General features: G+C 31.9%; 3 protein-coding genes and 1 long non-coding RNA gene across 4 annotated transcripts; 2 read left to right on the top strand and 2 right to left on the bottom strand.

The window, feature by feature from the left end:
* Positions 1-30: 30 nt before the first annotated feature.
* On the bottom strand, positions 31-1987 carry LOC135119912 (WD repeat-containing protein 18-like). Its single transcript, XM_064044291.1, has 10 exons — positions 1962-1987; positions 1802-1907; positions 1678-1743; positions 1493-1625; positions 1305-1438; positions 1110-1242; positions 956-1058; positions 770-908; positions 264-642; positions 31-215 (listed from the first exon to the last, which is right to left on the bottom strand). Exons 7-10 carry the CDS (start codon positions 1056-1058, stop codon positions 63-65), a joined length of 774 nt encoding a protein of 257 aa, XP_063900361.1. The 5' UTR covers positions 1110-1242; positions 1305-1438; positions 1493-1625; positions 1678-1743; positions 1802-1907; positions 1962-1987; the 3' UTR covers positions 31-62.
* Positions 1988-2764: 777 nt separating this feature from the next.
* Positions 2765-6872, top strand: LOC135119914 (TNF receptor-associated factor 6-like). Its single transcript, XM_064044293.1, has 7 exons — positions 2765-3196; positions 3346-3466; positions 3527-3707; positions 4450-4563; positions 4777-4836; positions 6327-6425; positions 6504-6872. The coding sequence occupies exons 1-7, from the start codon at positions 3099-3101 to the stop codon at positions 6848-6850; spliced, it is 1020 nt and encodes a 339-aa protein (XP_063900363.1). The 5' UTR covers positions 2765-3098; the 3' UTR covers positions 6851-6872.
* A 2007-nt stretch (positions 6873-8879) lies between these two features.
* Positions 8880-9145, bottom strand: LOC135119890 (uncharacterized). Its single transcript, XR_010278404.1, has 3 exons — positions 9106-9145; positions 8984-9053; positions 8880-8922 (listed from the first exon to the last, which is right to left on the bottom strand). It is a non-coding gene; the product is annotated as an uncharacterized LOC135119890 (long non-coding RNA).
* Positions 9146-11023: 1878 nt separating this feature from the next.
* Positions 11024-14659, top strand: LOC135119904 (uncharacterized). The gene is made up of 20 exons (XM_064044283.1): positions 11024-11110; positions 11167-11261; positions 11332-11431; positions 11554-11587; positions 11635-11744; positions 11801-11936; positions 11985-12042; positions 12104-12272; positions 12326-12456; positions 12510-12657; positions 12711-12840; positions 12908-13013; positions 13064-13258; positions 13305-13427; positions 13487-13656; positions 13711-13924; positions 13980-14164; positions 14226-14354; positions 14414-14493; positions 14557-14659. Exons 6-20 carry the CDS (start codon positions 11826-11828, stop codon positions 14657-14659), a joined length of 2052 nt encoding a protein of 683 aa, XP_063900353.1. The 5' UTR covers positions 11024-11110; positions 11167-11261; positions 11332-11431; positions 11554-11587; positions 11635-11744; positions 11801-11825.
* The last annotated feature ends 1117 nt before the right edge of the window (positions 14660-15776 follow it).

The following is a 15776-nucleotide window of genomic DNA, read 5'->3' as shown; positions in this document are numbered from 1 at the left end:
TAAATTTCTGTTTATTATTCTCGAGTTTGCGGAGAAAAACAAATAGAGTGTCTTCACGGCTCTCAGATCGGACATCCGCCAGATCTGAGGAGCCTTGCAAACAGCTCAGAGTTCAACGACTTGACACGTGCTAGTTCGGTCTCAAGAGAGTCGGTTTTGGCGGAAAGTGAGAGTATTTTTTCCTGGAGATTCCTCTTTGTCTCGTCCGAGTCGTCCTAAAAGCAGCTTAGACATTACGAAATTTATTAAAAAAAAAGCATAACCAGAAAGGAAGGTCGGATGGCCGGAAGTAGACCCTTATTAGCGCCGTCGTCAACGTAGAAAGAAGATCTGAAGGGGGGAATTACGACAGGCACGGACGCCGCCATAGCACTTTTATAGCGGTTCAATGGGGAAATTGGCGGCACGCAGTAGTCAAACTTCTCTGTGAATAAAGTTGTTGGTTTAGTGAGAAGTAGTAGATTTGTGACGGGGCCTGCCAGGAAAAAAGTTTTAGCAAAGAAAAAAAAAATTGTATTAAAAAAAAAGCCTCCGTGTTTGTTGAAAGTTCTCAGTTGTTGCCTGCATTGCACGTCCCACACGATCAACGTTCCGTCTTCCGAGGCGGAAACTAGCAGAGAAGCGTCCAGGGAAAGAGATAAACTTTACCATAAACAAATTAAATTAAAATTAAAATAAAAAGACGGACTTGAAAGATTTTAAGGCACACAACAATTATGAAAATAATTTAAAGTAAAAGGTAATAACGTGAGAGATTTAAAGAAAAAACCATGTTACTGCTTGGCTGTGTCCGTGATAGACCAACTCCTCGATCTTATCTTCCGTGGGGAGCCCACTTTCGTAGGAACGAGTGCGAGTAACAAACAAGTCCGAGTAGAGGATGGATTGGAAAATTTTCCCATCAGTGCCTTTAAAAAAAGTTAATTTAAATTTAATTGATATTTAAAAAAACTACCGCCGACAAAAAGAAGAGATTCTGCAGGATCCAGAACTACCGCACAGAGAGCGCAGGGATATATAAGAGAAAAGAGAAGACTTTCTGTAGTTAGCTCCCACATCTCAAAAAATAATTTTATAACAATCTTGAAGGAAATAAATTTTTGAAATACTTTGCAGCTCCGATCGAGAGAAACGGTAGTAATTCGGGCTTGTTCAAGTCCATAGCCCACGTAGATATCTGTAATCGGTAAAGCATGGCCCGAAAAAGTATGTATGGCTTTAGCATTTTCTTGAGAAATTAGTCTTTGAGAGTAAAATTTAAAAATATTATAGTTATAAAAGATCAATGCTTGATAGATTTATGCCTGGATAAATTCCAAACGCTAACGATGCCATCCTCTCCGCAAGATATTAAAAAAGATCTGTCATCGCTAAACTTCAAGCAAGAAATCTTGCTGTAATGTGCAGTAAGAACATTTAGTAGGTTCCCGGTAGAGGTCTTTTTAGTATAAACTTTAGATAAAAGCAAATCGCGTAATAAAAAAAATCCTACTTCCCAAACGTAAATCTTTCCTGAAGTTGACCCGCCCAGAAAAAGAGAACCATCTTTAGTACCGACAATAACAGAACAATTTTCCACAGTTGTGCTTTTTTCGCGTGGAGTATCATTTAGCCAGGTATAATGTCTATAAACTTTTATAAAAAAAAGCACATTTTTTTGTTTTACTAGAAAACTACCTGATATTATTTTTAGTCTTCTGCGAGCACACAAAGTAGGATTTACCGAGGAGAGATAGTCCATGTCTAAGTTATAATAAGATGGTGGATAAAACTTCGCTTGTTTTAATAAAAACTGCATGACTTTGAAGTTCCACCACTTTGCTTATAGGTAGCAAGCACGGCATTTGTCTTGATATCCCATAGAAAGACAGTTTCATCAGTTTCAGAAGAAGAAAGAGCAACCTCAGCTATAGGCATAGTAAATATTAAAAAAATAAGTCGACTAATATTTTTATTAGTACAGCAGTAGTTCGCAGATTTGTAAGTACATCTATTATACTCATTGTTTCAAAGATAAGCCTACACAAAATCTTTAAACCTCAAAAAGTATTAAGTTAGCATTGCATGTGGACGGAAAATTGGCACTCACGCCAGAGTTGGAGTGGTGCCCATCACACATCGAAGCTCTAATTATTTTATCTTCTAACCAATCTCTAATTACTCACTTGAGAACTTAACTGAAACCACTATAAACCAAACTTTTTTGTTTTTTATCCTCTTTAGTGAAGTTTATGAACAGTTCGAGGTGTACTGTAAAGGTGCACACGGAAATTCTTGCACTCATATTTTTATTATCGGTTTTAGTTTTATTCTCCAAGGTTTTAAAGGTTAAGAGTTAATAACTAGACAGCGAAATAAAGGGGTATATAGAAAATAATAACAATATCTGATATAGTGTTTTTTTTAAGCTTTCAAGAACTTAAATAATTTATTTAAACAGTTTTTTAATCTTAATAATTGCCCTTAACAAGCAAAAACCACTTTAACGGCAAACTTAAAATTTATACTTAAAAATTTCTATCTAAACAGAAGCCCACCACTAGCGTAGTAGGGGGGCCCTATTGGCTGTGTGTTTGCGTTATTATTTAGTTTTTTAGCTATAATTTACCTTTTCGTTATTTTGTGAAACTACCTTGCTTTAGCTTACCGCTGTTTGTATAGTAATTAAAATGGAAGTTATTTATGACCCAAATTCTACCTATTATGATTGCAGTTGCCTAGACTCCACAAGGAAATTCTTAAATTCTCCATTAAATTTGGCTAATTCCTTAGAAACTAATATAAAAACACCTCTACGTAATTTAAAAAACTCTTTACACACAGAAAACTCTTCCACTAGTCTGAAATTGAACGGAGAACACCAGTTGAATTGTACTAACAGTTTCAACCGGGAATTTACAACAACTCTCGACTTTGTACAGTACTCCCGTGAAAGAACTCCTTCAAAAACTCTTTTTCGTCAAAATAATTCTTTTTTAGAAAATAATTTAAGACTTCACGAAGATTATAAAAGTGATTCAAAAGTCTCAAGAGATTTTTCTAAAGGGGGACTTCAGGAGTTATATAGACACCTTAAGCCAGTTGTCACTTTAGATGAAATGGCTTATGATTACACGGACTTATCAGATGAATTTAAAGAATTTATTTGCTCTATTTGTGCAGAACCATTTTTAGATCCTGTTGATACTAGTTGTGGGTATTTATGTATAATTTTATTTTTAATCTAGTTATTATTTAATTTAGCTCTTCTCATTATAACCTGTATGATTTCTGTTTAATTCAAGTATAAGTTTTAGACTTTTTAAGTCTGCATTAGCTTACTACTCTGCATCTTCTACTTTGTAGGCACACCTTTTGTAAGAAATGTATTACTCATTGGTTGGAAGTCAGCCGTAAATGCCCTCAAGATAACAAAGTTTTGCTTGATTTAAACCTTTTGCCAACCAACCGAATCATTCGCAACCAAGTCTTTAAATTTTTTTCCCCTCTATTTCAAATTAACTAAATTTTCGATACAATTTTTTAGGCAAACAAATTTAAAGTTTATTGTTTTAACAAGTCAAAAGGATGTACTTTTCAAGATCAACGACAACTTATCCATTCGCACTACCTCAATGAGTGCTCATTTACTGAATTTCGTTGTCCTTTTGAAAACGATGGCTGTAAAGCTACCATGACTAGGCCTTTTATTAATTCTCATATTCAGAGTAATTGCTTGGTCTAACTCTATTCAATTCAGAAATTTATTAAGAAGACTTTTTCCTGTCTTCGTTTAAATTACTTGTACGCCTTATTTTTTATAGAGTGTAAATGATCTAATCTGTTTATATGCTTTCTTTTTCTGTTATTCTTACATCCTGATTTAAATTTTTAACCTTTTTTTTATAAAAATTATATTTGTGTAAAATTATTAAAAAATCACCTTTTTAAAACAAATGATCCAATTAAATTATTAAGTTTTGTTGCATTCTTATAAAAGTCTATCTACTATTAACTTTCATATTTTTGTAGGAATTTCATAATATAGTAAGTACTTAAATTATTTAGTTAAACATAAAAATTTAATGACATTTTTTTGTTTGAAGTTAGAATTTTAATTTACCTTAAAAAAATATTAGTATTAAAATTTTTTATTTAAATACTTTTTTTATTTTGATTTTGTATTAAAGTCAATAGTTTAAACAACTTTTATATGTAAAATTAAGTTTATAGAAAATTTTTTTAAGGTTTGCAAATTTATATTTATTTTGGTGGTACTCTTAAATTGCACAAGTCGTAATTTTTTACTAATTTTTATTTTGCAACAATTAAAACTAAAAAATACTTGTGTAAAATTTTGTTGCAAATAATCTACTTACTAGCGCTCTTGGTTTTTTAGACCGCGAAGTGTATAATAATTTGCGCTTTTATAAGCTAAAATATTACCATTGAGATAATATACTGCACCAGTTTGTTCCAATAGGCGCATCCAGTGTGAATGCTCTGAAATGGTTTCCTTTCAGGATTATTCAGTTCATCGCGAGCGTCAGTGTCCTTCGTTAAAAGTGAAGTGCTCTTATTGCGGTATAATAATGTATTTATATATAATATTAGGGAGTAAATAAAAAGATTATACATTTTTTAGCAAAAAGAAAATTTATAAAGTGATTCATATTAAAAAAGATTAATAATAATAGTTAACTTTTCTTTAAAAAAAAATCATAATTCTTAAAAAAATAAGCATTCAAGGTAAAAGTAGTAGTAATAATTTTAGTAAATAATAAATAATATTTATAGGGGTTTTAGTTCAACGAATCGACGAGCCGTCCCATTCAACCACGTGCCCTGAATATCGAGGTTACAACTTTTGCGCCAAATTATTTTTTTAAAATAATAATTTTTCAAATTTAAGTTAAATTCATTAAAAGTTTATGTTTAGCTTATTGTTTTGTTTATATTCATATTCTTTTTAACAGTTTTTTTGTGATATATAAAAAATATTTATAAAGTTTTCTTAGGAATATATGATATTTCATTTATAAAAAAAAACGTTAAAAAAATAGAAAAATTATTAAATTTTAAAAAAAATTCATTACTTTTCCACGGGGAGTTGAAAACATCTGAATGTAAACTGGTAATTTTAACAAATTGGCATCCATTTATAATAACAATACGCCTTTGAATACTTGTAAATTTCTTGTACACATTAACAAAACTTCTTCATATATTTATTACAATTATGTAATTATACTACATTCTTGTCAAATTTTAATAATTAAGAGTTACACGTTTGTATTATTGATAGCAAAAGTAAAACTTGATTCGCCTTAATAAAATTTTTATAACTTTTAAGCTATTATCAGTAGTTTTATAATTCGCTTAAAATTACTAAATTTTACAAATAATAAAATATAATAATTTGATTGGTGAAAACCTACATATAAAATATTAATAAAAGGGGTCGGTGCGAATGTATTGTCTTAAAAAAAGTTAATGTAAAAAAGATTATCAAGTTTTTTAATAAACATAATGGCTTAAAAGGTATCGGTGGTTCAAACTATTTTTATTTAGCCGTTGTTGGTTCAAAAAAATATAAAATATTTTTATAACACGACTGGTTTGAAACTTTTTTAGTTTAACAATTACTGGGGCATGTACAAATATATCTAAGTGATTGGTGCAAATTTTATTAAAATTTTTTATAAACCCTATTAATTAAAGACTATCTTATTATAAATATGATTGGTCAATGTATTATAATAAACAACAGTGATTAGTGCAAAAAATTTTTTAGAATTTTTATAAACACGATTGGTTATAAACATGATTGGGCAAAGTATGATAATAAATGTAACCTACTTTGATTGGAGGCAAAAAGTGATGATTTTTATTTAAAAAAAATTAACGAATAAGTTATTAATAGTTTTATAACTATTTTTTTAACCTTTACATTAAATTTTGCTAGTATTGATTTTATATTTACTATAAAAACAATAATTCGAAGATAATATAACTTTTTTACTAAAATTGAACGAATCAAAAGCTTTGTAAAATTAATTAGCCAACCAAAAAGTCTAATATTAAAAAAGTAAAGTATATTTTTAAGTTAATAATTAAATTTTTTTGGATTAAGCAATTTCGTGACGTTATAAAATTGACTTAAATTAACTTTAATACTAAATTTTTATTAAATAAATTTTTGTATTAAATTTTATATTTACTTTTTGAGCAACTTTTTTTTACTTTTAAAACATTATTACATTAATAATTAGAAAAGTAATTTTTTCTATGTATACTTAAAAAAAATATAAATATTTTTTCTAGTTTAAATTTATTTAAAAAATTAGTGACTTGTCGGTTTGTTTATTGCGGCTGCACTTTTTTTGGGCCGCGAAAGTTCATCAGTCATCACTTGAAGGAATCTTGTTATTATAATAAAGTTGAAGGTAAATAATTCCAAAAATATTTAAATAAAATTAAATAATCTTTCCTTTTAAGATTGGATAAAAATACTTTTCTTTTAGGGCTTTGTAATGAAGTTCTCGAGTTAAGAAAATTTAAAAAAGAGATTTTAAAATTACTGCCTGATTTAAAAAAAATAATTCGGCTTAATCAAAATGAAGCCACTTTTGAAAATAATTTAAGAAAATTGAAATATGAAAGTTTTATAAGAAATTATGATGACTCAGATTCAAATATTAATTTTCAAAATATAAATAAAAATACCGATTCTTCAGCGAGCAAGCACGAAAGAAATTTATTGACCGATTCGAGCGATTGTTATAGTGATGGGAACCTTGAAGAATCCTGTGGGATTTATGAAACTGGAAAAAACTTCGATCATTGCTATGAAGTATTTCCTGAGATGTAATTTTTTTATAAGTATCAAAGTAAAAAAAAGATTTAAACAGAAAAAACAAAGATTTTTATTTATATAAAGGCATTGTGATAAAATTTAAAGGCTATAAAGTAATAGAGTATAAAAATTTAAAGAATTATGTCGAAGTTATAAAGAAAATGTAAAACTAAAAAAAAATAAACATGAAATTCACAAAGAAAAATTATAGAACTTATTTTATATAAGAAAAACTTGAAAATAAGAGTTAAAATTTAATAAGCTTTCGGGTAAACTTTAAAGTTATAAAATTAACATAGAGATTATATAAAATTAAAAAAATAAAAATAAAAATAAAAATTCTTGTGTAATCAAAAAAAATTAGTTTAAAAATTCTTAGCGTACTGTTAGGCTTAAAAAATTACAAATTTTATAATACAGTTTTACAGCGACCTAATCCAAACAGGTAGGGGTTATTTTCTAGCACTACACTACTTAAGGCGTTGGCATCCAAGCAAACTTCGGTACAGTGCAAAAGTTAAAAAGTAGGATTTACCAAAAAAGGTACTTGTTATTAGAAATTTCTAGCATGACAGCAAAATGGCAAAGCTTTAGAATTTATAAACTATAAAAAGGAAATTTTATAAATAACAAAAACATATTGTTATTTCAGAGCTGCGAGCTTGCAGAGAATTTATTTTTGTTAAAATAGTTCCTCAAGGCGGAGAACCCAATGTCAACTCACTTTAATATGTATTATTACCCCTAAGTTTCCAATTACCAACGCTTATGTGCCTGGACATCATTTATAACTAAATATAAAATAATAGTAAGGCTACGTAAAAATAAATTTAACATTTTTGTTAAATTAAAAGGATGGTAGGCAGCAAGATTGCTTAACACGATGGACTTCTTAAATCTACTCTCATAAATAGAGTTACTTACTTTTTCCACTTGTTTGTTACTAAACAGTTACGCCATTAATAAACAAGAAATTTAATAAAATGTAGCATAGGCTCTACCGTTAACTTTTACTACCCGGTCAGTCTATGCCTGTAAACGAAGCTGCAAAGTATTAATTTCTCAAATTGATAAATATCTTTTTTACTCATAAAATTCTAAGTTAATAGGCTCCTCACTTAAATTTTTTTAATTGCTACTCAAAATTTTCAAGGCGATAACAAAAGTTTTATTGTTTTGCTTTAAAAGCAATTAAATAAATTATTTTTAAATATTTTCGCTGTCCCAAAAAATCTTATTAATAACTAGTAAACTTAAAAGGAATAAAGTTAACTACTTCCAGTTAAAGATGGCGATACAAAATATTTTTTAAAAAAAAATCTGAAATTAATTTTTTTTTAAAGACTTCCAGTACACAAAAAGTATAAAACAATTTTTTTAAATCCTCATAATAAATATGTGCAACGGTACCAAAACAACCTTTATAATATATTTTTTAATGTTTATGAAATAAGCAAAAGCGGCAAACATAGTACTAATCCCAAATTAAATTTTTTTGAAGAAATATTCTCTGAACTATTGAATAAAATTATTCTTAAATTTTTTTATTAACATTATGGGAAGCAATCCTGGCATCAAAAAACAAATTTGCCTAAAAGTTAAAATTTAAGAGTGATATCATTGAATTTTGGTATAAGTTGAATGAATAAATATGCAACGAAAAAAATTAAATAATTGCTAACTTTTTAATAAATAATAAAAAATTTTCTGGCAGCTTAAGGTAAGGAAAAATAATTTATATTTTTATTTATTTCTTATATACTTTATTTTTATTTAATAATTCTTACAACCCAAAAGTTAATACCTTTAGTAACAATTAGCGATGGGCAGCCTAGAAGCTTTATAAGCAAAACCGCAACCATAAAATTAATAAAGGCTAACAACGAACTTCAATCAAAAAATATTTTTAAATAAACTAAATGGCTCGTCGAACAAATTCTTTAAATTTCAAAGTAGATATATTATTATAGTCCCCGTTCCAAGTTCTATATAATAAAGTTAGTAAATTCCTGCTATAATAAAAAATAATAGCTTGAAAATTTACTTAAAAGCCGAAAGAATGGCCTTATCGGTCAAATCTGGGATTCCTTAGTGACAAAATGAAAATTTAATAAAACTTTAAAAAGTACAGTTGTTGTCGGAACTTACTAAAACCAGAAATATTTAACTGGTAGAGTTCTGAAGATTTTTTAAGATTAACTATTTCTTCCTTTTGCGTCTTCAGATAAATAATTATCTAGGGGAGGTAATTAAAAAAAATTGTAAATTACTTTCTTTAACTTTTGTCCTTTGCGCCGGGAAGTTAAAATTTTATTTAATTCTTCGTCATGCCTTCTAATGTATAAAGAAATCAAATTTACTACTTCTTCCTCTGTATAAAACTCCTTATTTGGATCTATATTATCTTTAAACCAATTTAGTCTGTTAACTGATTAAAATTAGTTTGTAAAGAAAAACTTTAAACAAAAATATACTTTTAGAAGATAGTAAATTCGATTTAAAAACTTTTTTTTTCTGTATTCTTTCAGTCCTACACAACTTTTTAGCACGTCGTTTAGCCTCCCGTGAATCGGGATGAAAAACCTTCTTACTATTCGCTTTTGGTCTCATTTTTAATATATTTATTCGATCGACACAAATTCTCACAGCGCATTATAATAAAGGGTGCCTAATAGTAAGTTTTTTTAGTTTGTACTCAATACTTTAATTACCACGGTGAAATTCGCTTTAACACGTGGCCCAAACTTCTACTAAATTAAAATTGGGCTCCATAAATTGCTCCTGTCATAAACAAGCTATTTGGGAAGAAAATTTTTATAGCAGAGATTAAAGTTTTGGAAACAGAAGCCTTTCTAATAAAAATATCAGGTTTTTGTAAGAGCTGAAGTTACACCTTACTTTTTGGAATTATCCCTTCAACAGGTTTAGTCCAGTTTTAATAAAAACGTGTACGTTAGTCGCAGTTCATCTTTGCGCAAAACCCATTACATACAGATTACTTGGCCTACGCTTGTTTTAAAACTTATCAATTGGTAAACATAAAGTTAAGTGAATAACTCATTTTACTTTGTCAGCACTGAATAGGGGGAACATCGTTTCCCCAAAAACTCACCAGGTCTAAGTGAAGGGCCCCCTTTTTCCTAGCTATCATTTGGTACTGTCTCATGACTGCACTGGTTTTATTATAATTTATAAGTGGCGCGCGTGGGAATCAGATGTATTTAACCTGTTCAGGTTCTCCTGAGGATGATTAGAGGGGCGCGAGAAATAATGGCAGCTAAGCTTAACAAGGAGGACTCCACTTCCACTTGACCTTAAACAAAGAGGCGTATTAACTAGATCTGATAAACCCTTTGGGTACTTCCCGTTCAACTCACCCTCACCTCTCATTCGCCTCGGCCAAAATGAGAGATGTAGTCTACGGGTGATAATTTTTTCAACGATTTATCTGAACATTGATCGCATAACATATGTATATAGTTTAATGGTCACTTTTTTGAAGACAAAGAGAGATATAACCTATCCCTGTTTGTCCCGTTCAAAGTTATTTTGTATTTAGTTGTTTCCCATCGCACCAGGTCAAATACCGAAAGGGTGAGTTATTTTTTCATAGTTTTTTAGCTTTTCGGTAGAACACACACTAGTGGAAGTTTTGTGTCTTAACCTCCTTATGAGAAGGGAAAACTACTTGAAGGTTAATTTACTCAATTATTAAAATTTATTGGGCACTGTAGTAGTTTGGGTAACGTGTAGACCATTCACATAAATGGGAGGTGGTATTAATATTTCAGCTTTTAGCTCGCTGAGAAGGTTTATTTTAATATCCATTCTAATGTGGCTAAAAATCTTTTAATTTATACAGGAGCTAAATTTAACTATAATTAATATAAACTATCAATAAACTGTCATTACTGAGAAGATTACAAAACAAGAGATATAATTTAAATTACAACTATATGGAAAAAGCACATGGTGGTTGCCACGTGCAGAAACCTTAGTTTTAATTATCAGTTTTTGGTCGAAGTTCTCCAATAACTTCAATTAGGGAATGAAGTTTGGGTTTCAGGTTAAATTTGTCTTACGTTGCTTTTGTTTTTATTTATAAGTAATACAAATATACTTGTCTTATTATTTTTAGTACACTAATATGTATGACGTTTAGTTTTTAAACTTATGCGGAACAGTTTATAAAGGCGGAAACCTTCTATTCACTTCTGATGGAAATCAAGTTATTAGTCCGGTGGGAAATCGCCTTTCCATATTTGATCTTGTAAAGTATGTTTTATTATTATTATAATTATTAATTCTTGTCCACTAATACCATTATTCAGCAATAAAGTAGTTACCCTCCCTTGTGAAAACAATAAAGATATTTATCGTATAGCTTTGTCTCCTAACGGAAGTCTACTCATTTCCATTGACCTTGGTTTTTTTTTAAATTTTTATTTTATTTATATATCTCGAAGTAAATCCTATTTACGATTAAATTTCTTTAGATGGAAGAGCTCTATTAGTAAACTACTGTAAAGGGGTTGTCTTAAGTGACTTTAACTTTAAAAACAAAGTTTCCGATATTAAATTTAGCCCAGATGGCAGGTTCAGTTATTAAAAATTTTTTTAATTATTTTTAAATATTATAATCTTTTATTTACTTACTTTCTATTTTTTTTAAAAACTTGTAGTAAATTTTTGTTTGATAATCTTTACTTTTTTGATAGATTCTTTGCTGTTGCTATTGGGAAACAACTACAGGTAATTAGTTATAGCGCTGAGGAGAGTTTACAAACTTAGTAAAATAGGTTTGGAGATCTCCTTCTCTCTGCAAGGAATTCGCTCCATTCATACTTCATCGAAAATACACTGGCCATCATGATGCTCTCACTTCCGTCAACTGGTCGGGGGATAGCAAGTTAAATATAATATTGTTAATAATTATAGTAAAAGTATAATAAAAATTTTTTTAAGGCTATTGATTACTGGTTCCAAAGATATGACGGCGCGCATATACACTGCGCATCCGGTCGAGGATTTCACTCCTATAACGTTAACAGGTCATAGAAATTCGGTGGTCAATGTTTTTTTTGCGGTCTCCATGGAATACGTACTCTCATATTCATTTTATTATTATCATAATTATAATTATTATTAGGTTTACACCATCAGTAAGGATGGGGCTCTGTTTACATGGAAAAATTTGTCCTCTGATGGTTTTCTTTAGCATTTAATTTTTTTTACTATTATTTTTTATCAAAACTTAATTTTTACAAGGCATTTCGACTTTGAAGTGGTCGCTGGAGAAAAAGTTTTACTTTGAAAAGCACGCGCAGGTCACCTCGTCTGCTTTTCATCCAACCCTTCAGCTCCTGGTCGTCGGCTTTAGTTCCGGTTTGTTTGGCATTTACGAACTTCCTGTACCCAATGGGATCCACTTTCTGAGGTTAAGCCATACTTTCTATACGTGTCTGGTATTGCTGAGATGCTATCGGATAGCATTTCTCAGAGGCGTGTCAGTTCGGTGGCTATCAACGCGAGCGGCGACTGGCTTGCATTTGGCTGCTCTCGGATTGGCCAACTCCTTGTTTGGGAATGGAAGAGCGAGACTTTTATACTGAAGCAACAAGGCATCTTTTTTTTGCTTTCTGGTTGTTTCCTACTCCTCACTACTTGCGCGCAGGTCATTTTTATGATATGAATGTGCTGGACTTCTCTTCGAACGGTCAGTATATCGTGACTGGCGGCGATGATTCTAAAGTGAAAGTATGGAACACTCGGTCCGGATTTTGTTTCGTTACTTTTAAAGAGCATTCAGCGGCTGTTACTGGGTTTTGCATTACTATTATATTACAATATTATTATCTGACGACTTGGCCTGTAGTGTTCGGTTTAGTCCGAGAGACAAAGTTATTTTTTCTTCCTCGTTGGACGGCACGGTCCGCGCCTTTGATCTTATGCGCTACAGGAACTTTAGAACTTTTACAAGCCCGTCGCCTGTTCAGTTTTTATCGGTATCGCGTGGGTTATACATTTTTCGGCGCTCCTTTGGACTATTTTATATTTTATTATTATTATAAGCTCGCTATAGATGTCAGCGGGGACATCGTCTGTGCGGGCTCCCTCGATACCTTTGAGATATTTGTTTGGTCTGTTCGCACAGGTCACCTTGTGGAACTTCTTACTGGTTCGTTGCTGTTATTTGTTGGTCGCAATTTTAATAATGTGTGAGGTTAGGCCACGAGGGCCCGGTGACGTGTCTCGAGTTCAGCCCATCCGTGCCGGTTCTATACAGCGGCTCGTGGGATCATTCTGTGCGTGTTTGGGACGTTTTTGAGCGCAAAGGAACCCCCGAAGTTTTGGTGCATAAGTCCGACGTAAGAGCCCTTGCTTTACGACCCGACGGCGGCGAACTTTGCGTGTCTTCTTTGGGTAAAATTATTATTAATGTCATTATTATTGATTATAAAATTATTAGATGGCGATCTTACCATCTGGGATTTGAGCGATAACCGACAGTCAGGATCGCTGAACTGCCGACGCGATATAGGCACCGGTCGAAAGCAAAGCGATCTCGTTTCTTCTAATAATAACCCTTCTGGTATAAGAAACCACGTTATTACCCGATGGCTGGTCATGGCAATTTTTTTTTGCGGTCAGGCAAATGTTTCACTGGTCTTTGTTACAGTGCAGACGGGCGCTGTCTTGTGGCTGGCGGGAAATCCAGATATGTCTGCATTTACGAGCTCTCCCAGAAAGTTCTATTGAAGAAGTTCAGAGTTTCCAAAAATCAGAGCCTGGATGGTATAAGCGAAAAGCTCAATAGCAAGGCGAGTTGTCAGCTTGATTGTGCTATTCACTCTTTTACTTTGTTATTCATGCAGTTTATGACTGAGGCCGGCCCCCTGCAGACCATTGACCACGCCGAGGATAGCGAGGAGGAAGGTCGCTACGATCTCTACCTGCCCGGCGTGGCCAAGGGGGACTTGAGCTCCAGGCGGACAAGGCCGGAAATTCAGGTCAAAAGCGTTCGGTTCTCGCCCACCGGTTGCAGCTGGGCAGCCTGCACCACTGAAGGGCTGCTTATATACTCACTTGGTATGCCCCTCCCTTTCAATGATTTCGCGCCTTTCTAATGATTTTTTGTGGGTAGATGAGCGGGCCACGTTTGATCCATTCGATCTCGACCCGGACGTCACTCCTGCGCGTGTTCTATCTTTACTCCAAGACCAGGAGTACCACAAGTCACTCAGCATGGCGTTTCGCTTGAATGAAAAGCCTTTTATAAAGCACGTGGTTGAGTCCATCCCGTTGGAAAACATACTGCCCACTGTTCAGGTTAGCTAGCCACCACCCGTTAGCTGCTCTACCCGTAAAATAAAATTTCTAAATTTTGAAGGCCCTGCATCCTTCTTACGTAGTCAAACTTCTGGCCTATACCAGCGAGGCTCTCGACTCCACTGTCCATCTAGAGTTTTACTTGACGTGGTGTTTCCACATATTCAACTGCCACGGTAGATATATAAAGGCAAGAAGTTTTGCTTTGAGTTCTCTTTTCTATTCAAATTGCCTGGCGATTTTCATTAGGATAATGATTTGAACCATATGAGTATACTTCGCCTACTCCAGAGAAGTATTATACAGTATAAAGAGTCCCTTTATCGTTTGTAACTATTATAAAAATAATTTTACATTTTATTTTTATTTTTTTTGTACTAATTTTTTTACAGGTGCGATAGTAATAATTACGCAATGGAATATATTAAAACTCTGAGCAGTTTTTATAAAGAGGCTTCTACACTAGAGACCTTAAATTCCAATTTAATTAAATAAAAGATAGATACTTTTTTTTCTTTTTAGCTTTTGGGTATTTATTTGAAAGTCTTGAGCTTTTGCATCGTGTTTCATTTTTTCTCCCTTTTTTTTTTAAAGTTTAGGTTTGAAGCTTGAAAGCATCTATTTATTACTTAAACTAAAATTAACATAAACCTAAAAAGGCTAAGAAGGTCGCTCAGAAGATTCTAAGCTTTAAATTATATATTTATTTTGCAAGACTACAATATTTTTCATTAAGTCAATTGTGCGGTAAGATTCTTGTAATTTTTTTTTAAAAAAAAATTTGAACTTAAAAAAAATATAATATTAACTATTCTGGTTTGACCTGAAAGAACTGCTTAATAAAAACTAAGTAGTAGTTAAATCCTGTAGTGGGTTTATTTTTATCCATGTTGATACGCTCTTTTAGCACGAGAATAATGGTAGCTTATTGAATAGTTTTTGTGTGAGGAGTTAAACATTTGTTACTCTTATGTGTAATATGTGTAATATATTCGGCATTACCCGCTTACCGGCGTCATACTCTTGCCTTCACACCGTAGAAATCAGCGAAGTACTCAGCGTTCACCAAAGAGATAAAAGATGAATTCTTAGTTGTTTTGTTTGATATTCAACGAATTCGAATTATAAAGTTTTTATATTATTCAAAACTCCAAGTTGATTCTGACACACTCAGAGTCAGTGATACAAACTAGTACAGAAGAAAGAACAGTATAGCCCTAGTATTTTTGATAGCAGTAGCACCGAACTCTAACAACGCTAACATTAGAGAAATAAAAACAAGAATAAGGAACCTACTTTTATTAAATAAGATCAGTTATGTTTTTACCTTCACAAAATAACTTTTATTATTACGAACGGTCTCTCCTGAGGCTCATTGAAGTCAAAAAGAAAACACTGAATTCAAAAGCTCTCAACAGAGTAACATCGGGCAAGTTAGGCTTGAGCCCGTGTTAAAGCAGTCTCATAAATATTTTGCCTTTTGATCCTAGCCCTGATCCCGCTGTTGGCAATAGCGTGCGCCATCCCCTGTGTCGTAGTCGAGCTAATCTACTACTAGTAATTCAACTAGTGTGCTCATTAAACCGTGCACAAGTTTTATAAGCATTGCGTG

This window comes from Zophobas morio, unplaced genomic scaffold (assembly GCF_036711695.1).
Source record: "Zophobas morio isolate AGI-343-1 ecotype UQ-CSIRO unplaced genomic scaffold, CSIRO_AGI_Zmor_V1 ptg000314l, whole genome shotgun sequence".
NCBI lineage: Eukaryota > Metazoa > Arthropoda > Insecta > Coleoptera > Tenebrionidae > Zophobas > Zophobas morio.
Note: the sequence above shows the minus strand (reverse complement) of the source record. Positions and strands in the feature narration are given on the sequence as shown.

What these genes read in the sequence shown, in the direction of transcription:
- LOC135119912 (XM_064044291.1), bottom strand. Translation starts at nt 1,058, where the DNA reads ATGTGGGAGCTAACTACAGAAAGTCTTCTCTTTTCTCTTATATATCCC. An exon ending in CACAGCCAAGCAGTAACATG is followed by an intron (nt 643 to 769) that starts GTTTTTTCTTTA and finishes TTTATGGTAAAG; the next exon opens with TTTATCTCTTTCCCTGGACG. An exon ending in CCATCCGACCTTCCTTTCTG is followed by an intron (nt 216 to 263) that starts GTTATGCTTTTT and finishes AGCTGCTTTTAG; the next exon opens with GACGACTCGGACGAGACAAA.
- LOC135119914 (XM_064044293.1), top strand. Translation starts at nt 3,099, where the DNA reads ATGGCTTATGATTACACGGACTTATCAGATGAATTTAAAGAATTTATT. An exon ending in TATTAATTCTCATATTCAGA is followed by an intron (nt 3,708 to 4,449) that starts GTAATTGCTTGG and finishes ATACTGCACCAG; the next exon opens with TTTGTTCCAATAGGCGCATC. An exon ending in TTATTATAATAAAGTTGAAG is followed by an intron (nt 6,426 to 6,503) that starts GTAAATAATTCC and finishes CTTTTCTTTTAG; the next exon opens with GGCTTTGTAATGAAGTTCTC.
- LOC135119904 (XM_064044283.1), top strand. Translation starts at nt 11,826, where the DNA reads ATGACGGCGCGCATATACACTGCGCATCCGGTCGAGGATTTCACTCCT. An exon ending in TTTTATACTGAAGCAACAAG is followed by an intron (nt 12,457 to 12,509) that starts GCATCTTTTTTT and finishes ACTTGCGCGCAG; the next exon opens with GTCATTTTTATGATATGAAT. An exon ending in GCCACGGTAGATATATAAAG is followed by an intron (nt 14,355 to 14,413) that starts GCAAGAAGTTTT and finishes GATTTTCATTAG; the next exon opens with GATAATGATTTGAACCATAT.